Genomic DNA, 21,798 nt, shown 5'->3' with positions numbered 1-21,798 from the left:
ATAGCGAGCTGGATGACAGGAAAAGGACAGACGAGCTCTGCCTCCCACCACGGTAGCCTGTGGTGAAAATGACACACACCATGACTTTGCACTAATTTCAAACTCTCATTAACTCCCCTCCTGAGCAGCACACACAGACCAAGACAAATAGAAGAGTTCGGGGGGGAAGTGGTGTATCTTTAAATTCGTTTTTAAATAGTATTTTTGAGGTTTTTTCAAGTGATTTAGCTCAGACTTGCACTGCTCTGAAAAATGACATCCAGGGAGAAGGCCTTACGTTAAATTTTGATTTTCCATATTCCTACTGTCATTCCTGAAGAACGAGACCTTGCCGTGCCAAATTTCATTCATTTAAGAAAATTGAATATTGGATGTGTGTGAGCTTATTAAGAATTATAATTATACCTTGCTAATGAAATCCAGTCAGTAATTAGGTAAGGTAGCAAGTAAGTAACACATTCAGCGTTAAAAGATCATTATGGTCTTGAGCACATGATTTGGTGATATGATTTTCTTTCTGTTCAAAGACATGATGCACCCTTGCGTAGTGTGGATTCTGTTTTATGTGCAAAACGTCCATATCAAATGAGAGACAAATATAGCATCGGCAGCATCGTCCATGGTGTAGTTTGTCACCTCAAACAGTTAATGCAACACAAAAGCGTGTACATGAACAAATTAATTGCGAAGGCTAGAAGATTACATGATTTGTCGAGCCATAAAAGAAGTTTTTTATTATGATAGCCTAGTCATCTTTATGTATTTCAAATTTTATTGTTTACAAACAATGAGCAGACAGAAAAGCAAGCTCTCTGACAAAATACTGCTGCAGTAGTCAGTGTCCATACGCTCCCTACTACAACATGGAAAGTGGTAGCCATTACTCAGGTATTTATGATCTATATAAATTCTGCAATTACACAGTCGTGTATGATGTTGATCCACTAGGCAGTTTGTTGGGCAGCATGAACAGCCACATTTCCTGTAGGAGACAACACACCAAAGCACGAGATCAAAATTTTTTTCTAATACATCCCAACAGCAAGATTTGTTTGATCAAAAATGTATTGTTGAGATCATTTCGTGACAAGAGTGGTGTTTGTAGTTGGCCACTGAGTTGTCCTGTGTATGACCTTTTTTCCAAAATGCAAATTCCCACTGCGGCAGAACTGAAAATGGCAAAAATAATTTGTGGCTGAACCCTAACCTTCATTTAGTCAGGCAGCAGCTTCATAATTACTGGTAAAGAATACAGTTTTACCTTCAACAATAACATCTGTAGTCGACCTCAAAGAGGTGTCTGCACATAGGCTATTAAAATGCAGCATGGACATCTTGTCTTAAGTCTTACTCACACATACATGCACGTGCTGCTTTGCTCTGCCAGCTCTTGCTCTCTTTTCTAATCTTTTCTCACTCGTTCAGGAGGATTTTCTTCAGTAAATAGCATCCTGCCTCTTTCTCTCTCTCTAACCCACACCCATTAAAAATGGGGGAGCATAGTTGGGAATCGGGGGAAGAGAGGATTTTCCACTGGAAAGGTCAGAGAGAGAGAGATAAAGAAGGTAGAAGAAAGAAACCAACAACAGAGAGAAGAGAGCAGATGGGAGGCAATGAAAGAAAAACACAAAGGAGAAGATGATAAAAAGAAACAAACAGACAGGTGGAATGAGAATAGAACGAGATAAGACCGGAGAGGTAGAAAAAAAATGCAGAGGAATGAAACGCTCTTAGATTACATGTATTCTGGGTGGCATGTTAAATTGCTTTGAATTCAAATTGTTTATATACACATATGTACACTGTTCATACATCTACAGTGTACTTCACGTGGGCAGAAAATGAAAAGAGAGGATGACAAGACTACTGAACAGTGGCGTGTATCCAGTATGTATTGTAAAATTGGTCATAGTCTGAGAAATAGATTTGGCTACATTTTTAGTGAAATATGTCCAAAGTATGCATCTGTATCCTGCCAGGTTTTCAGAAACATACCAACTACGACCAGTCTACCTCCTGATCAAAAGCCCCACACAGACTCCACCGTGTACAACCTAGCCTGGTATCCGGGTAACGGAATGTAATTCATAAAGGGATCACAGACCACGTGTAGTATGTCTCAGTATGTACTTGCATATTGCCTGAGAGGGATAGCTGTGCATTCAGATTAAATAGTAAATAATGCAGTAATTCATGGAAAGCTATAACTATACATAAGCAAAATAAAATGACAAACAAGAGAAAGAAACAAATACCCACATGGAAGGAGAGCAGCAGAAGACAGATGGAAAGTAAGAGTATGTTTGGAAAAGGAAACCTGCTGGATGTCTGCAGAACTCTATGCTAGTTTGCTATGAATCTGTCAGGTGCTGCTACCTGTCACTAGCTGCAGCACCACTGTGTCTTTATTCTTTTATCTCTCTGATGCCCTCCCGGCAGGACACACACACACACACACACACACACACACACACACGCACACCATTCGCACCATGTTGTAAATAATACTGCCGGTTTTATCGCTTTCCAAAAGTGCAACTTCAGCCACTTTCCAGTGAGGTGCACTGTTTCCAATCTCCTCATGTCTTACAAGCACATGCATGCACAGAGACAGACATACGCACTGTGGGCATGAACACTGCGTCTCACACAGACAGCAGATATTGTGCAGGAGATTAGATCCATCATTGCAGGGGTCTTTTCTCTGGCTATAGAAAGTGGATAAACTCTTTGATTGTGTTTATCCATCCCATAATGGAATCAGGCTCAGTTCCCAGGGCAACCTGTCCAGCAGACTCGTGAAGCAGACAGTCGTCAGTCGGAGCTTAAGGGGGTCTAGTTTGTCTGAACGCTCAGCAGTAGACTTCTTATGAAGTAGGCTTTGAAGGTCCCTGGGGTTTTAGGTCTATGTGGGGAAAAATAGCGGATACTGGAAATTGTTGCCTGGTCAGATTAAAGGCAGAAATTTTGCCAGGACACAAAGACAAGCATTTATATATACCTTAGACACACAAAAAAACCGCATGCACACACACACACACACACACACACACGCACACACACGCACACACGCACACACGCACACACGCACTCACTCATGGATAGGTCTTTGAAGTATGTCCGGATGACCAGGTCATAATCACACAGATGTTCACACAGTCATGCTGTCCCCATCGATTTTGTCCCCCGCAGTGCCTGATTGTCTCTGATTGGCTGTTTTTGAAAGAGATTAGATTGTATTCTTGGGAGATTGGTAGGTCTCTGTGTGTGTCTTGGTGTATTGTGTCACCAACAACAATTTAATGATGTGAAAGTCTCCATTTTTTTTGAGTGTATGATAATTTAATTAAGCCTAATATGGGTCTTCAGACCTGTTGCTATGAAAGGACAGAAGTGGGAGGACAGAATGCCCTTAATGCTCATCGAATTAATGCCAGAGCTGCTGCCAAGGAGAGAATTACTGAACCACAATGAAGAGATGTGTTCACCATGTGTTGCTTTCTGCCACGTCCCTTAGTCTTCTATTATTCTCCTTTTTCCTGTCATTTCCTGCATTTTTCAGGGATGTAATCAGCCACTCAAGTATAGAAAAACAGGACAGAGTTTTACTATCCATTAAAAACGGAAATCCTGAAATAATAATATAGAGAAATAATATAAAGAACTTCATTCTGTTTTTTTATCTTCCCCTTTCCCATCTGAGAATACTGTCAAGGTGAAGAATGAGTGCTGAAGATGGGTGATTTACAGGTATTCTCTTGTTCCTGTCCCAAACACTTCCTTCTGTTTTCTCCTTTGAATTCAGCCTCAGTCGTCTGTCTTTCCTCTTTCCATCCTTCTATCCCTTGACAACATGAGCTGCCACTCTGTGTTACTGTCACATGGACGAGCGCCAGCCCCCACATCACAGCAGCCTTTGATTGGCCAGGCCTTTCCAGGTCGGTGAGCTGCTGCCTGATAATAACCTTGTTTGATTGCTGGAGCAGAGATGTAATTGATTGATCTGCTCACCCTGTCTGGAGCTAGGCTTCTGAAGTAGCCTCATGGATGTGTGTGTGTGTGGGTGTTGGTAGAAGTGGGTCGTTGGTTGATTGTTGAGGGGAGTTCTAGATAAGCATACATGGACACATGTACACACAACCCTCGACTCACTACGCAGATTAAAACACACACACGCGCACACACACACACACACACACACACACACACACACACACACACACACACACCGTCACACTTCTGTAATTGTATAGTGTAATATGCAGTGGGTACCAGAGGTGTGCAGATGAGGAAGGATGTGGAGGGAGTTTGTTATTTAAACTCTTTCCAGCACATCTGCCCTGTTTACCTCTCCAAACAAACCCCAACAACCAATAAACAAGTAATTAAACCTCATTAAAATGCTCCAGCTCCCTCCGAAAGGATCGTGTGTGATCGTCTAATTGGTGGTTATATAAGTTAGTCCATCTTTCTAGATAGTTAATTATACTCAAAGATAGATGGTCTCAACTCAATGCAGCATCTAATCCAATAGTGGCTGAACAGACTCCAGGCACTTCTTAGAGACAGTGTTTCACAGTTAATAATTGGAGTTGGAGAATGTTTGTCCTTTAAAGTGGGTATGTGTGGGTAACATCAAGCTTTAAAGGCTAACTAAGGTTATGGTTTCTGTCTTTGTGTCGTATTATGTTGTCACTTTCCCCCTCTAACTAATTAGAGGTACAGCATACATTTTTAAAGGAGGTGGATATTTATCCTCTTTCGTCCTTTCCTCCCCTATCAGAGATGGTTTGATCCCTGACCAGTAATGCTGGAGTCACCGTGTGCCTATTGAATGTGCAACCAGTGGAAAAGCCACACAGGCAGACTGATGCCCCATTGAGTCTGTATGTCAAGCCTCCTCTCCTGTCCTCTCCTCTTGGTTATGAATTCAAATGCAACAGACAGCAATCCCATTTCCTTCCTTGACTCTAAATTCTGGTTTAGAAGAATGAAAATCGATGCGCATGTTCATCACTTCCCTTTAAAAGTTCTCCAACCCAGCATGAAGTACACATGGTTTCTCCACTTTTACCCATCCACTCTCCTGTTTGTCACTGGAATAAGTGAAGCATGGGAAGTCCAGGGATAGAAACACTTATGCAATAAAGTGTAACAACACTGAACTGCCAATCTTTCCTCCAGGGCTGATGAGCAGAAAATTGTAAACACATTCATCATAGCCTGTAAGTGGTCTCTTCTCTAAACCTGTTTGGCTAAATTCATTACATCAACCTGAAATAGAACCCACATCCACAACAATGAAGATTGGAAGGGAATTTTAACCAGAATAGGACAGAACAGACTCTAAGAGGGGAATAAACAACATAAGGGAGGTGGGGAGTGAAGGGAAAAGGCAAAAATCCATTATGTTTGATGTTAGTGTCTCTCTCTGGCAGCAAATGCTGGTGGAAAAACCCTGTGAAATGACATTAGGGGCGTCTTGTAATGTGATTTCTGCTATGTGTGAATATGAGATTTCTAATGGATTTGAGCACATTAGAGCAGTCTTTATCTGTAGTATTTATTCCCCCCTGGTTTCAAATGCAATTTGCTAAGTACAATGTTTCACTCTGCTCTAGCTCACTAGCTTTCTGGCTAGAAGGGATGTGGGGGAGGATTATATTATTTTTCTCTTTTTGTGGGTGGCGCTACATAAAGATATCATGATAAATATTCGAGGCACAGCATTTGTGACAAATTGGTATATTATGAGAAAGAGAGATTGTTTCTATAATATGTGCAGATGTATGCAGAGAAGAATAGTTTCTCCAGGAGTAGGATTCTGTGCATATGTATTGTGGTAGATATGTTAGGCATTTGTCCCGTGAGTTCATGTTTCGCCATTTTTGTCAGCAATGCACATAAACTCAATTTTATTTGTAAGGATTAAACCTGGACTTTTTTTGGCCCTTCTGAAATTGAGCACACAATATCAAAAAGATTTCTCATGAGCCCAGATTACAGTGTGAATGTCGAAGTCAAATTGAGTGTTTTTTTAATGCACACTGGGTAGACAAGTGCATAGGATAATGAAATGAATAAGGAAATGAATAAATGCATAAGAAATGATTAAATTCCAACACAATGTCAGCACTGAGTTTGTTGAAAAAAAGTCAGAGGTCTAAGGTGAAAGCAACAAATTATTTTCATTGATATAATAAAGTAATGCTTATGCAATGCCCGTTAAAATGAACAAAAAAAGGTTGCTGAGTCAAGGCAGACTTGCTAACAAGTTCAGTCAGTTAGTATGATTTACTAGTTTGTTGACATGAGAATATTCTGCTGGAGCTCTTTTATGATCAGGAGAGCCTAGACTTCTTGGTGCACTCTTCAACACGGTGGTGCGCTGAATAAGAATTCTGCTTGCCGTTGTAATGAACGAACAGAGCAGTCTGGTGCAAGACTCCAAAGCTCTGACATAGTGCCATTTTCATAGCACTCCATCAGTATCTCACACTGCTTACATTATAAAAAAGACAAGGACTCATGTTCGTCTTGAGTTTTCCTGACACTCTAATATCTGTCTCTGACTGATTAGGGTCACGGCATCCCTGATTACCACGCACATTTATGTGTTACTGCCAGCATTTACACAAATTGTCCCAAATCAGCCAATGTGGTGCACTCCGAGCTCTCTGCAGGCTTAATGAGCTAGATTAAGAAGGAAGTCATTTAACCCCTGTCTTTGACACACACACACAGTGTCATTTCAAGATAGACATATGTACTCATCACAACCAAACAATCGTAAGCACAGACAGACACACACACACACACACACACACACACACACACACACACACACACACACACACACACACACACACACACACAAAATTTGTGCGCAAACACACACCAACCACCTCACCCCCACCCTGTATTTCACTAGATAGGATATGGAGCGAGGCCATTATGCAAATGTCAGGTGTCAAGTGTAAATGAGATTGGAGGGATGGGATACAGAAGTATTGAATATTACACTGGTTCCTTGGCAACTGCACCATGGTAATAAGAGCATTCCAGGACGTAGGCTAGCAAAAGCCCTCGTCACACTGAAAGATGAGTGAAGAGTAAGTCAATTGGGTCTAGTTGATCCAAGAAAGAGTAGATAACACTACCACCTGCCTTATGCATACAGTACTTGGAAAATAACTAAGCAAGGTGTGGCTCACATTGTTTCTTGTAGTCACTAAAATTTACTACACGTATGTTGCTATAGATAATACAAAGGAGAAGGGGTAATGCCTGGATGAACAGAACACAGACCAGTTACTACTTGTAGCAGCCTCATGTTCAAACCTCATATTTTGGTTTATATTGACATAACTAAGAGGAGATCAGACCGACAAATGGGAAAGGTGTTGGTCCCTGGAGGTTTCAAGGGCATGTATCAACAGGCGTTGGTTGGTGATACATGGCAAATCAGGAGAGCTTTAGTGAGTTTCTCACAAAAGCTAAATTCTTAGTAGTTTATAAATTGTACCTAGCCATCCTTTATGTTATCCATATGTTATTCAAGTTTCTCTGTGGGTATACTGCAGGTACTATAACCTTCACCAATGTCAAAGGTGTTTAACGTATATCTACTGTATTTCAAAGTTGTTTAACTAAAGTACGTTGTCAGATTTTTAATAAAAGTAATCATCAATCCCCAAAGCCAACCCTTTGGCCAACTTTGGCCCAGCTGTAGTTAGACACTGGTTGCATACATCTCTCTCATGTCTCAATTTATTTCTCTCTGTTTATCTCTCGGTCTCTCAACTGTGTCTATAGCTGTAGGCTGTGCAGTGATTATTACAACTCCTCATGCCTAATCCTCTTTTCTTGTCTCTTCATTTCTCCTTGTTCCTCTGACTCCCCTCTTTGTTCCACTGTCCCTCTTAATCTCACTGTCTAATTTACTGCTGGCCCTGGTCTACCTGTAAGAAATACAGAAAGATAAAATATTCCTGTAATGACTAAAACCTCACACTACAACTGTTAGTTTAATAATGGATGTAACTCTGAACAAGGAAATTGTAGAAATGTCATGTAATGAAATGTGTTGAATGTATGTCTCTTCATTCACATTCTGGTGTACATTTTCAAAGCAACTGACCTACAAAGAAAGAAACCTCTGGTTTAAAGCCTCAGCAAATGTGAAACAATGCTTTATTAAATGAACTTCACTTTGTATGAACAAAATCTGTATCTTTTGATGTCCACTTTATGTGTGAACCTGCTTCAGGAGAATTATTGTTTATTCAATATGTAACCTAAAATATTGACCGCAACTACGCCAGCAACTAGAAGTTTTGACCACATTGAAGTTTTCTTTCTTTCTTGACCTTTTTCAGCCTAAACAAAGCAATAAGATTTCAGCTGACTTTTAAAAAACCTACATTTATCCTACAGAAACTCTTGACTGCTCTTACATACAGTACGCTCCAGACCGCAAACAATATATATATATATATATATATATATATATATATATATATTTCCAGGGTAACCGATCAAGATGATGGTATACATGTAGAACAAATCTGACATACTTGCTGAAGAGCCAGGGGGGATAGCATGCCTTGCACTCTCCCTGGTGTTATGTTACAACCACTACAGTAGATGCATGGCTCTCTCTGTGGTGTGCGGGGAAGCAGCAAAATGCAAATTAATTGTAGCAGATCACTATTTTCAATATTTCATGCTAACAAAATAGTGGACCGAGTCAATGACTTTATCCAGCTAAATTGCTGAAACTGGCATAAGTGGAGAACTCTCTGAGATACTGGAGTTTATATCAACATCGATTCAATTCAGTTATATTTTTATAACGCCAAATCATAATATACACTATTTCAAGGCACTTCACAGAGTAAGATCAAAACCTCACAATATTATAGAAAGAAACCCAACAGTTCCCAACATGAGCAAGCACATCATCAATAGGTTTGGTCTCTGGATTGGTTGCGTATGTTTCTGGGTTTTCCTCATGTTAGGGCTGGGTAACAATTTAACGCTAATCATGAAACTCCTTCAAAGAAAATTACACTAGAAAATTATTACTTTGATTATACTGCCAGTAAATCACATTGCTAATAAACCGGTCCCAACACAGAAACAAAGCTGTTACCAACCAATCGTATGACAGCCTAAAATAGGCACAGCAGATCTGCTTAAGTTGGCCAAACACACCCCAAACACACTCCTTTTGAGGAAGGTTTTTTGTGTCCGTACAAAAAAGCAACAGCTCAACAGTCACAACAACATTAAATGTGAAAAGCCGTTGTGAACAAATTAGAGTTTGGTTGTACGGTAAGACTTCGGCTACTTAAAAAGCCTTGGAAGGGTACACATTGGATCGTTAATGTATACTTAGCAAAGCCATGAACCTGTGCCAAGAAAGACGGAGAATACCACAAACTAGCTAAATCACCTCAAGTATCAGTATCTTGGCAAGCAGAGTTCCAGCGCTTGCACTGTCCCCAGTAATTAGACTCCACCCCAGACACGAGTAGCTAGCTCTCAGAGAAACACCCTGACAACAAACGATAACTTTACTATGTGTTTCCTTCCTGCATTGGTCCTTATTTATATTCTGAGGCCACCCTGCATTTGTCACATCTATTCTGAACAATTCTTCAAACAACGATTCCTGCCTGATCCTGACCGGTGAGCTGCCACTTTCATCATAGACTGTTGCAACACACGCACTAATACTCGTTAAATTAAATATAGTCCAAACAAGTTTCAGTAAAATTCAGTTTCAGCCTACAGTTGATCCTTTTATTAGTTTACCAGTTAATTATCAACTGCTTTAATAAATACTAATGTACTGACATTTTGATACTTGTTTATCTCAATTATAGTTAATTATGAATAATTGTCCTTTCCTCCCCCGCTCTCCCCTCCTTTCCCGTCCCTGTATTTCCCCTTCCTTTGGTCTCCTGATAAGTATTTTATGGACAGATTCTCTCTTTGCCCATATGGCTATATACATGAACATCCACCACTCCACTCACACACATTGCCCACACACCCCTGTCACTTTTTAAAGTGAAACCACACAAAGTTAAAGGTCAGTGCCAACTCAAGGTTGTCTCTCTCCCCTGAGAGCCCTTTCAAGTGAACACACACACACACTCACATACAGACCAAGACATGACACTACAACAAGCAGGCTTGGACAGGCTATGAAAGGAGGTGTGTGTGTGTGTGTGTGTGCGCGCGTGTGTGTGTGTGCGTGTGTGTGTGTGTGTGTGTGTGTGTGTGTGTGTGTGTGTGTGTGTGTGTGTGTGTGTGTGTGTGTGTGTGTGTGTGTGTGTGTGTGTGTGTGTGTGTGTGTGTGTGTGTGTGTGTGTGTGTGTGTGTGTGTGTGTGTGTGTGTGTGTGTGTGTGTGTGTGTGTGTGTGTGTGTGTGTGTGTGTGTGTGTGTGTGTGTGTGTGTGTGTGTGTGTGTGTGTGTGTGTGTGTGTGTGTGTGTGTGTGTGTGTCTGTGTGTGTGTGTGTGTGTGTGTGTGTGTGTGTGTGTGTGTGTGTGTGTGTGTGTGTGTGTGTGTGTGTGTGTGTGTGTGTGTGTGTGTGTGTGTGTGTGTGTGTGTGTGTGTGTGTGTGTGTGTGTGTGTGTGTGTGTGTGTGTGTGTGTGTGTGTGTGTGTGTGTGTGTGTGTGTGTGTGTGTGTGTGTGTGTGTGTGTGTGTGTGTGTGTGTGTGTGTGTGTGTGTGTGTGTGTGTGTGTGTGTGTGTGTGTGTGTGTGTGTGTGTGTGTGTGTGTGTGTGTGTGTGTGTGTGTGTGTGTGTGTGTGTGTGTGTGTGTGTGTGTGTGTGTGTGTGTGTGTGTGTGTGTGTGTGTGTGTGTGTGTGTGTGTGTGTGTGTGTGTGTGTGTGTGTGTGTGTGTGTGTGTGTGTGTGTGTGTGTGTGTGTGTGTGTGTGTGTGTGTGTGTGTGTGTGTGTGTGTGTGTGTGTGTGTGTGTGTGTGTGTGTGTGTGTGTGTGTGTGTGTGTGTGTGTGTGTGTGTGTGTGTGTGTGTGTGTGTGTGTGTGTGTGTGTGTGTGTGTGTGTGTGTGTGTGTGTGTGTGTGTGTGTGTGTGTGTGTGTGTGTGTGTGTGTGTGTGTGTGTGTGTGTGTGTGTGTGTGTGTGTGTGTGTGTGTGTGTGTGTGTGTGTGTGTGTGTGTGTGTGTGTGTGTGTGTGTGTGTGTGTGTGTGTGTGTGTGTGTGTGTGTGTGTGTGTGTGTGTGTGTGTGTGTGTGTGTGTGTGTGTGTGTGTGTGTGTGTGTGTGTGTGTGTGTGTGTGTGTGTGTGTGTGTGTGTGTGTGTGTGTGTGTGTGTGTGTGTGTGTGTGTGTGTGTGTGTGTGTGTGTGTGTGTGTGTGTGTGTGTGTGTGTGTGTGTGTGTGTGTGTGTGTGTGTGTGTGTGTGTGTGTGTGTGTGTGTGTGTGTGTGTGTGTGTGTGTGTGTGTGTGTGTGTGTGTGTGTGTGTGTGTGTGTGTGTGTGTGTGTGTGTGTGTGTGTGTGTGTGTGTGTGTGTGTGTGTGTGTGTGTGTGTGTGTGTGTGTGTGTGTGTGTGTGTGTGTGTGTGTGTGTGTGTGTGTGTGTGTGTGTGTGTGTGTGTGTGTGTGTGTGTGTGTGTGTGTGTGTGTGTGTGTGTGTGTGTGTGTGTGTGTGTGTGTGTGTGTGTGTGTGTGTGTGTGTGTGTGTGTGTGTGTGTGTGTGTGTGTGTGTGTGTGTGTGTGTGTGTGTGTGTGTGCTGTGTGGGTTAAGTGTTTTTCTCAGTAGTTTTCAGGCAAATTGAAAAGCGCTTTCACACTTATCTCCACCCTTCTTCACCTCCTGTGCCCCCCTTCTTCCCCTTTCCCTGGTCACACTGTCATAGCTTGGGGACCCCTTCAGTGTAATACAGACCTCACACCACTAGTTCTCTTTATGGTACTTTCTCTTTTTAAATTCAATCAGGCTTCAATGGAGCCCCCAGAACCATTTCAATTTACTACCTGGACGCCACAGGATAGAAAGTCCTACGCTAACATAAAGGTCTAAATGGAATACGAGAGAGAGAAAGAAAGAGAGAAGAGAGATGGAGGAAAGGTTTGACAAGGGGCCGGGGGGGGTTGAATCCATGCCACAGAGAGATAACAGCAGTGGAGTGGTAAAAATAGAGGTAGGGGAATTAGGGGAAAGAGGGTGAGAGAGAAAGATGAGGGAGAGGGAAGAGTCTTAAGGGTTACAGGGGATAAGAGACCAGCAATGACAGCAAGGGAAAGAAAATGGAGTTAAATGAAGGGTGGGAAATGCAGAGGAGGAGATATGGGTATACAGCAAGGAGAAGAGTTGATAAATACAAAGTACTTTTTTTAATCAGAGGAGAATGTGATGTGAAACGGCTTACCTGGCAACATGTTTGAAGTACTGCATCAACCTTTAGATGACTTTGAAACTATGCAGCGCTTGTATACTATGCTGGTCTGTGTTGACTGGGAAGTTGGAAGAAAATACACAACACACTGACATACCGAAATGGAAATCTAAGATTGAACTAATTTTCTGTTGGTGTAAAATTGTTTAATATACATAAATCAGGAGAATGGCATTCCTTCACCTTTGGTAATTGGAACTTTGCGAAATAATCGAAACCATTGCCATTTCCACACAAAAATTTGTTTGACCTCAACTTGTCTACTTTCTTCAGAGCAACTTTCCATTCACTCTTCCCTTTGGGCCAAAATAGACTCCTCATGTCCATCTTTGCTGCCAGCCCTTTGTGTGCTGTGTGGGTTAAGTGTTTTTCTCAGTAGTTTTCAGGCAAATTGAAAAGCGCTTTCACACTTTGCTCTCCCAGGGATAGTTGCTATTTCAGTCTTGCTGAGTCATTCACTGAACCATGAGTGTCCTTCGGTGCCTCAAAAAGTCTTAATCATCACCATCAACTCTGATTAGACAAGAACTGTGTGTGTGGTTGTGTGTGTGTGTGTGTGTGTGTGTGTGTGTGTGTGTGTGTGTGTGTGTGTGTGTGTGTGTGTGTGTGTGTGTGTGTGTGTGTGTGTGTGTGTGTGTGTGTGTGTGTGTGTGTGTGTGTGTGTCAGTGTTTGTAAAAGTGTTTGTAAAAGTGAGGAAAGATGGGCTCAACACGCATTCAATCAGGTTGGCTCCAAAGCTTTATCTCTTGCTCTCTTACTACATCACAAGTTAGTTCTGTTATGATTTTCTCCATAGGCAGAAAAAAGAAATCTGACACAGAGCATGTATTTTTTTCTTGTTAGCCTTCTTTCTGGCTATGTGTTAAGACTGCTAAATCAAACTCTACCTTTTAATAAGACCCAAATCCTCCCTCTTCATTCTTTGGCCCTTCTTAGTTGTTGCCGAAACTGAGACTCACACAGGGAAATGCCAAACGTGTTAGGCATAAGCTGTAGGTTTTTTACAGAGGGTCACCGTGATATACATATGGATGTGTAACAGATTTAAAAGAGAATCTGGAGATTCAAGTATTGTAGTCCAAACCTGAGTTCTGCCTTTAGACTTCATCAGTTTAGTGGAATAGGGTATGGTTTTTTAGTCAGTACTGGGATTCAGAAAAAATGCCAAAGGTAAAGTGCTGTAAAATAAGCCATGGATACTGTTTAGGTAAGAATATGAGTCGCTGTGTGTTTAATAATTGTTGGTGTCTGTATTCTACTCTATCAGCTTTGTTTTTTACTTCCTGGCTTACTTTTATGAAGCAGTCCCCTTTCCCCTGTTTCTGTAAATGTCACCTGTGGGAGGCCACTTAGAGCTCGGCTTATTAATCAGACTTGTTTTATAAGGAGGAGATGAACACTTAAATGCTTAAGCATTGAGCCGAGGACAGTTAAACCAGATACAGTTTTTGTTGCACCTGCCTATCTGACTAGGGAATAGTGTGTGTCTGAAATAAGCAATTGTTGACTGTTATTAAGAAAACAAGAGTTTGAAGGGACCACCCACCACCACCACTGCCACACATGCGCGCGCGCACACACACACACACACACACACACACACACACACACACACACACACACACCAACCGTGAACAGTGCTGTCACCAGCCTCTCTAAGCATATTGACTGACATTGTACAGTGGTCACAAAAGCCGTAATTTAGGCCCGGTAGTCTCCCATTGTGACATTTTCGAGGCATCTTTGCCTCTCTGTGGTCTTAGTGGCTCAAAGTAGCGCGTGAGAGAACTAAACCTCCTCTTGCATCGCACAGCCCTCCACCGTTCACATAATAGTAAAAAAAGAACACACAAAAATTACAGCAATTAACTAGCATTAAAAGTGAATGGGAGATGTGCTCTAATAGGTTCGATAGTGGAGGTTCACTCACAACATCTTAGTTTGTATGATTAATACAGATGAGGAGATTGATCTAAAAGGCTAAACTTAAGAGCATATAACATTAAAACAAATCAAGACCTCGTATTATTCAGCATATAATTGTTTCCACTATTTGATACTCCTACTTCTTTGTGTCATAATAGCACCATCCATTCCAGACTTTGGTAGAGCTGAGTCCATTATTATTCCAAAATTCTTAGTACTTACCATTCAGTTGACAGCAGAGACAGGCCATTATATAAAATTCATATTTTCATACCTTCAGAAATAAAAAGATCTGGTCCACTGAAAATTTGGAGGCTGTTGTGAGTGGGGATGAACCAGCGGTGGACAGGTTCGTACCCCTGCTGCTCTGATTTCCTTGCCTTAGGCAACACGCCAGGGAAAGTATGTATCTTTGAAACTTAGTTTCAGTGGAGTGGGGGATTTTTGTAGTGCTGGATACACCAAACATACATGCACAACTGTGAATCCAGTATTTTAAAAATGGGCAGTAGACAATGATTCAGCAGTAAACTATAATTCACCAGCATGCTGTTGTTATTTAGCAAGCCAGCTAAACTTGAATCTACTCTAATAATAATACATTGCTTCTGCTTTACTGAGCTGACTGCATGAGTGCTTCCCATTACCTCACATTTCTTCTGAACTTAAGTTGACTCACATTCCCTAAATTCCAAGTTATTGATGACTAAAGGCTTTATGTGGCAGTTTATGATCAAAGAATACAGGTAGCATCCTTTCTGTGCACATCTATACTTAGCATCTGCACTGTATTAACTGAATATACCTTGACCACATTCTTTTAGAGAAGACTAATGAAAAAGATAGTCTTGGGTAGAATTAATGAGAGATAAAGAGACTGAGGGTAAAGAGCACGGTGTAGGAAGATGGAGGAGTAAGTCAGCAGCAGCAGTTAGGTGGTGATTTGTCTTTGAGGCTCTGTGGTGTTGGTGTTGGCAGCGTCAGCTGAACAAGACCATCTCATTTCCTGTTGTCTGCAGGAAGCAGCTGTCTGCTACCGCTACCGCTACCGCTGCTACTCAGAGGAAGGTCATCAATCTCCCCTGTTTTAATTGGTCTGCACCACACTGCGATGGGCCCGTACACACAGACACACACACACACACACACACACACACACACACACACACACACACACACACACACACACACACACACACACACACACACGACAGAAATAGGTGCACGGATATAAATCTGCATGCAAGCAATAAATGTGTGGATGCACAGTCACAGAATGTACATGTACAGAACGAACATCTGTTGCAAATATACACCTGCTTACCTCTGTATTAAGCACAGATAACCACTAATGAACATGACACTTATTTTCCTACATTTGCCCTGGTTTTACGCCATCGCATTTCTGTATGTCCTGCAGATTTATAGTGCTTGTAATTGCATATTGTTTTTGATAAACTTACTTGTTCACTAAATGTTACCATTATCCCTTGAGTTCAGATGCATCCTAGCAGCTAAATGGACTTCAACCATCACTAATTTAGATATTTACACCTTTTCTTTTCGTACAGTGACATGTCAAAACACCTTATTCACAAGCAAAAATGCCATGAGCCAATTCTGCTGTACAGTAATTAATTCATCAACTCCTACCAAAATTCCGTTTTTTTGGTAGATTTTCCCCTGTAAGTGGAGACCGAGGAGGCTCAAGTGTCCCTATAGTCCAAATATTCCACTAACAATTTTAGGAATTGTTTATCAATATTTCCCTTCAAGACCGAACATTGAGACAAAGTTTTTGGATCAGTGTCTTGATCACCAGTTTAATTCTGCTTATGCTTGTCTGCCTGCGTACATAGAAACCGAGCCAAGCCAAGTTTTATATAAATGAACAGCTAATCTTCTTTCTCTTTATGTGTGGAAGGGTCAAGTTGAAATAATGGGGGACAAATAACACTGATGGGTTATCCATAGTGACAGTCTGTCCTGTCTGTCATCCACTGTGGTCTAAACAGAGTCTATGTAATGTTAGATGAGGATGGACCTCTCTTTTATATCCTTTTAGGCTCGCTCTCCCAAGGAAAGGTCCTGAATAGGAATCCTATTCATACCTGCTGCTGTAGGCATGTGGATACACACACAAATAATTTACATAATGCATCTTTGCACCTTCCCATCTCACTCCTCCCTCTCTCTCTCTCTTTTGTTCTCTTATAAAAACACATGCTCATACCTCCCCATCCCTTGTGCACAGACACACACGTACACACACACACACACACGTACACACACGTACACACACACACACACACACACACACACACGCAAACACACACACATGCAAACACACTGACAGGCGATACCATATGTGAGGCAGCATTGGGGGCAAGAGCAGGGTATAAACAGCAGGGAGTCTGGCAGAGGCGTGGGCGGTGTATGGGAAGACTATATGCATTTTACCATTGACTTATGAGAAATCACACTTAATCACACATAGCACTGTCGCATCAAAACACACACACACTCTCTTACATACTCACATGCACATACCCAAAAAAGCAAATCCTGCACAGGTTTCAAACGGTACACACCAACTGGAATGTTAATTCTTCCTCAAAACCATTTGTTCAAAAAAAAAAAAAAAAAAAAAAAAAAAGTCAGTCAACTGGTCATGCAGCCAGAGCTTGTAGAGAAAGCTGACACAGTGCCATCCAGTGGTAGTGGTGGAAATTGCTGAAGGTCTCAGAATAATTCAGAATGTGTTTTTCTCCTCAACTATCTTTTCAATTTTCTTACTCTTTAATGCAGTGCCACAACTATGTGCTTTGAAATCTCTTGAGTATGTCTTTATATTCTTGGGACTGACTTCATTAATTTAACACTGCCGTAGAAATAAGGAAGTAGTGTGTATTGGAGTGTGTAATATTCCCAGAGAATCAATATTGAATGAGCGGTTGGATAACAATTAAAAGCTACCATTCTAGCATTTATTATCTGATCCGTTGGATTGAAAGCTAATTTTGGTTGTGCCATAAAATCCATAAAGTGTCCCCATCCATTAAAATCCTTTTATGACTTTGAAATCTTCCTGAAGTGACTGGGTATTGCCGCAAGTAAGAATAATTGCATTTAAATAAGTCCCTTCAAGTGTCACTCGACGTGGTGTATTGATGTATTGACATGTAGTTATAAAATTTTATGCTAGTCTATGAGTGCGCGTGTGTTAGTGTGACAGAGACAGGCTGATTTAGTATGTACGCACAATAGCGCTCACTCTCCCTCCTCCTCTCTCGGTTGGTGGAGATTCACTGTGTCCTGTCCTTGGTGTGTGTGACAGGACTTTACAGATCAAGCCTTCCTCTCTGGGCAGCAGGATCAGAATGCACCATAGCTGATAGATTCGTGCCTGAGGGGAATTCTGGGAGATTTTAAAATGCTGAGTCTCTAATGGATCTGAGCACACTCTTACTCTGCTGTCGTTCTTAAATCTTTGTCTTTATCCCATTTCTCTTTCAGCATCATTACGCTGCTGCTGCAGATAAAGATGGATGACGGGATCCCAACCCTTTCCATTTAAAGAAGAATTTGTTACCTTAGGTTTAGTTTCCAGTGGGAAATGAATTCAGAGCTGCCGCTATAAAACATCTTTGTCCCTGTCTGTTCTCGTTTGTTTTAGCTATCTTAAAAAATCAAACTTTGGATTCTTCTGAGTAATCAGAGAGCCATTAGGATGCAGCAGGTTTGCTCATTAACCAAATCCCTGTTGGTATAAATACATTTAATGCCATTCAGGAGTGTTATTCCTCGACATACATACACATAGGGCATGGCATCCACAATTATCCAGCTCCAGACCCTAGGCTCTGACATCTGTTTCCTAATGACAGATAATTACATGCTGTCAAGTGCAATCATCGGCAGTTGCTGCTAAGAAACTGGGTTTGGAGTGCGACTGGTGCAGCCATGTTGGTTCGAGAGGAGACAGCACACCCTGAGGAGAGTGCGGGGATGCTGTGGCACACTCCTTTTGAATTTGAATTCCTATCTGAGTTTGTGTGTGTGTGTCTTAGTGTTTGAGTGTTTGAGTGTGCCTGTGTGTATGCATGTGTTTGAATGTGTGTATGTGATGTGTTCTTGGCACCTGTGAGACTAGTAGTCAATAGATAGACACTTGAAGATGTGAACTTTGTGCATAGGATCTGTTGCTTTCTGGAGCCAGTCTGTAGTCCTCTAGATAGACAAACTGATTCAGGCTAAGTTTTGTGTTTGCTTGGCTAATGCAGCTTTGTGCCTCTGATTAAGAAATGACAATCTTCTCTGAGAAATTTCTTAAACTTAACCTCAGCGACAGGAAGAATGGCACTGGAAATCACATTCCTAACCACCAACTGAAAAAATCTCTCATTTTGTAAGAATGTTTTCATGAATTTGATCGTTCATTGTAATACCTTTTATTACTAATGTTGTAAGTAATTAAACTATTTATTAATGCAAATAATTGACTGTATTAAATGTAGGGCCTCAACTAAAGATTATTTTTGATATTGATTAATGTGCCAGTTATTTTCTTAATCAATGGATAAATATTTTGCCATATAAAAGCTTAGAGTGATGTATTATGTCAGACTAATACTGCAGAACCTAAAGATACTTTGTTTACTTCCAAATAAGACAAAAAGAAGAGAAAATCCTCACAGTAGAGAACTTTGATCAAGGAAATGTTTGGCATTTTTTGCTGTTTTAAACAAACAGTTTTTAAAGTGGAATAGGTCTTACACGTATACATGTATACATTTAAATAATGCAGCCATTGTTCAGTATGTTAGAGGAGGGGGGTGGCCTGTTATTTAGGCAGATTTATCCCTTTGCTGGAGGACCTCCTAGCATCTGCACTTCTTTGTTCACATTGAGCAAATTGTTTGATTATTAGCACATCATTTATGTATTCATTGTAACTATGATCGGCAGCAGTGTTTTTACAATCAGTGAATAACTTTACACCACAAACTCACTCCTTTTTAATGATCAAATTGTGATTCCCCTCTTGTAAATGATGCCTACTATTAAACCCTTTGCTGCATGCCAGTCTGTGTGTAAATATCTGCCACGTTATTTTGAGGCCAGTTGGAAATAGTGTGTGTGAGAGGGTAGATAAGCAGATTATTTAAGGCCATTAAGATTTCACACACGGGTGAGTCCACACTGTGTTGTTGCTGCTGTGTCTCTGTAGTGCTTCCACGGCGCCTCCTTAGAGCCTTGGCTCACACCTCTGGTGCGTACAGCTGCCATATGGTTGACTGGTGTGTTTTGTTGTCACCCGGCAATGAAAGTGATAGTGTTAATGTTACATTGGGTCCAATTAAAATACAGACTCATAAGTTGAAGCAGACACCTTTACTAAATTCTTGTGGTTTTAATGGAATGAAAGCATCCTTTGAATGACATATGGTTTTTCAAATAAATGGAGGCTATTAAAGGAAGCATGCATGCCATTTATTGATTTTTCTACCATTAAATTTGATTTTATGTAATATGTTATGCCTGTAAAGAGAGCAGAGCCTTTACCAATACAACTTTACAGGCACATGCATTCCAGTAACACTAACAGGGCTTGAAGGATATTACGTGCTTTTCTAAAAAGCGTTACATGTCCTTTAAACCATTTTTGAAATATGATATGGACTATTTAATACACAGAGACTTCAGACTTCAAAGAAAAAAAACTTTTTCCACCAGTGATATAGAAAGAACTGTAGCCAGACAAGTTGAGAAGTTATCACAGCAGGTCATTTTCTGATGTATTGTTCAGGAGTTCAGGATAACTGGTGAGAATGAGATGAAATGAGTCTAGCCGTCATTCTTTGTTGAGAGGTCAGGCTGTCTCACCATGTTTTTGCGTAGGAGGTTTGGCTCCGAATACCGTTTTCTGCAAATGGCCTTGAACAGTGCAGCCTGCAAAGATGGTGCTCTTCTGAGTTTTGGTTGTTTGTGTTCATTTGGACTTGAGACATGTTGATGGCTTTTGAATGTGTGTGTGTGTCTGTGTTAACTTGTTTGGTGTCATTTGTTATCAGCACCATCATCGTCACCAGAAGCTGTTATTCTCTGTACAGTATGTCATGCCATCAGCGAGGCAGACGTTTAGAAGATGGGGTTGTAATGATAATGATTCCTTTCAGAATCCATTTGGAAATCTTTAAGCTCTGTTGTGCTTTGCCCCATGTTATTTATCCATTTGCATTTTAACTAGCCTCACCACTCTATATTACATATCATAACTCTGAATCCTCTCACGGAACATTCTGTTTAAGGCATGTTGTCACTAAAGTTATAGTCTAAAAATGTAAATTTTGCTGACATGCTCTTGGGGTTCTCTAAGCATTGTGAGCCCCAACTGTGCTTTTAGTCCAGTTACCTTGGCTAAACTTCTTTGAAACACCCATGGGCTCAATATCCTCATGAAGGGGGCCTGCGGCTCTGCTCCAGATGGCTGTCTGGATAGAAGGAGCCGCTTTACTGCCTCGTCCCTGCTACATTACTCAAACGTTATCACCCCTGCCTACAAAAATCCATCTGTGCTCACACACTAACTTGAAGATCCATCATCCTGACACTTGTATTGAAACAATGACAATTATGACAGCACGAGATGGATCTCAGAACAGCACGACACACGTTTTAAAGTGGCAACTTTTGTTCGAAGATCAATTTCTGGAAATGAAGTTGTCAGCAGAAATTGTATTTTTTTGTAAAGAAGGGTTGTTTAAGTTGTACTTTACATATTTATACAGACAAGCTGTATATCTGGCCCCAATTGTTTTACAAGCTTGACGGTTTTAATTAGGCCACAGAAGAGTTTCTCCTACTTAACTTTCTGTTGTGGTAGACTGTCAGCGGGAATCAATGAAGGATTTAGAATAGGTTTAGGTTCCTCGCTCATTCTTTTTCTCTCTTGCTCACTCTGGCACAAGGATGCACGTACCCACACACGCACACACACTTACACACACACTTGCCTCAGCTCTTGCTGAGTAATTGGGTACAGATGCTGAGTTGTGTGATCATACAGCTTGTGCTCTCGGTGTGTTTGTCTGAACGTGTTTATATGTGTGTGCCTGTGCATGCACGCATTTGTATGTGTATGTACATGCAGGCTTAGCTTTACCTAATCAGTCATACAACTCCACGGATCTGTAGTGTCCCTGGTTGTCTTAAATGCTCAAGTGTCCTGGTTCTAACTTCCACTTCACATTACTAGAGCACTCCAAGCAATGGAGTCTTCCTCTTGCTTTTTACAAATGGCTATGTCCATCTGGAGTCATCTTTGTATCTTCACTCTTGTATTATTTTTAGCTTCTGTCCTCAGTTTTTCATGATTTTCTCACATAGAACATTTTTCTTTTTCCTCTTGTTTGTACTCTCTGTGTCTCTCACTTCT

At 41.2% G+C, this 21,798-nt stretch overlaps 1 protein-coding gene across 8 annotated transcripts in view; it reads left to right on the top strand.

Annotated features, from left to right (window-relative positions):
- exoc4 (exocyst complex component 4) overlaps positions 1-21,798 on the top strand; it is a 117,937-nt gene that overhangs the window by 49,993 nt on the left and 46,146 nt on the right. Inside the window, exon 12 of one of the 8 annotated variants that reach the window (XM_040146333.1) lies at positions 17,877-17,943. The exons of the other annotated variants lie outside the window; for them this stretch is intronic. Within the exon in view, the coding sequence (XP_040002267.1) occupies positions 17,877-17,937 (61 nt within the window). The 3' untranslated portion in view covers positions 17,938-17,943. Of the gene's footprint in view, positions 1-17,876; positions 17,944-21,798 lie in introns of those variants that run through there. 8 annotated transcript variants of the gene reach the window in all.

The sequence above is a fragment of the Xiphias gladius genome, chromosome 2 (genome assembly GCF_016859285.1).
Source record: "Xiphias gladius isolate SHS-SW01 ecotype Sanya breed wild chromosome 2, ASM1685928v1, whole genome shotgun sequence".
Taxonomy (NCBI): domain Eukaryota; kingdom Metazoa; phylum Chordata; class Actinopteri; order Istiophoriformes; family Xiphiidae; genus Xiphias; species Xiphias gladius.
Note: the sequence above shows the minus strand (reverse complement) of the source record. Positions and strands in the feature narration are given on the sequence as shown.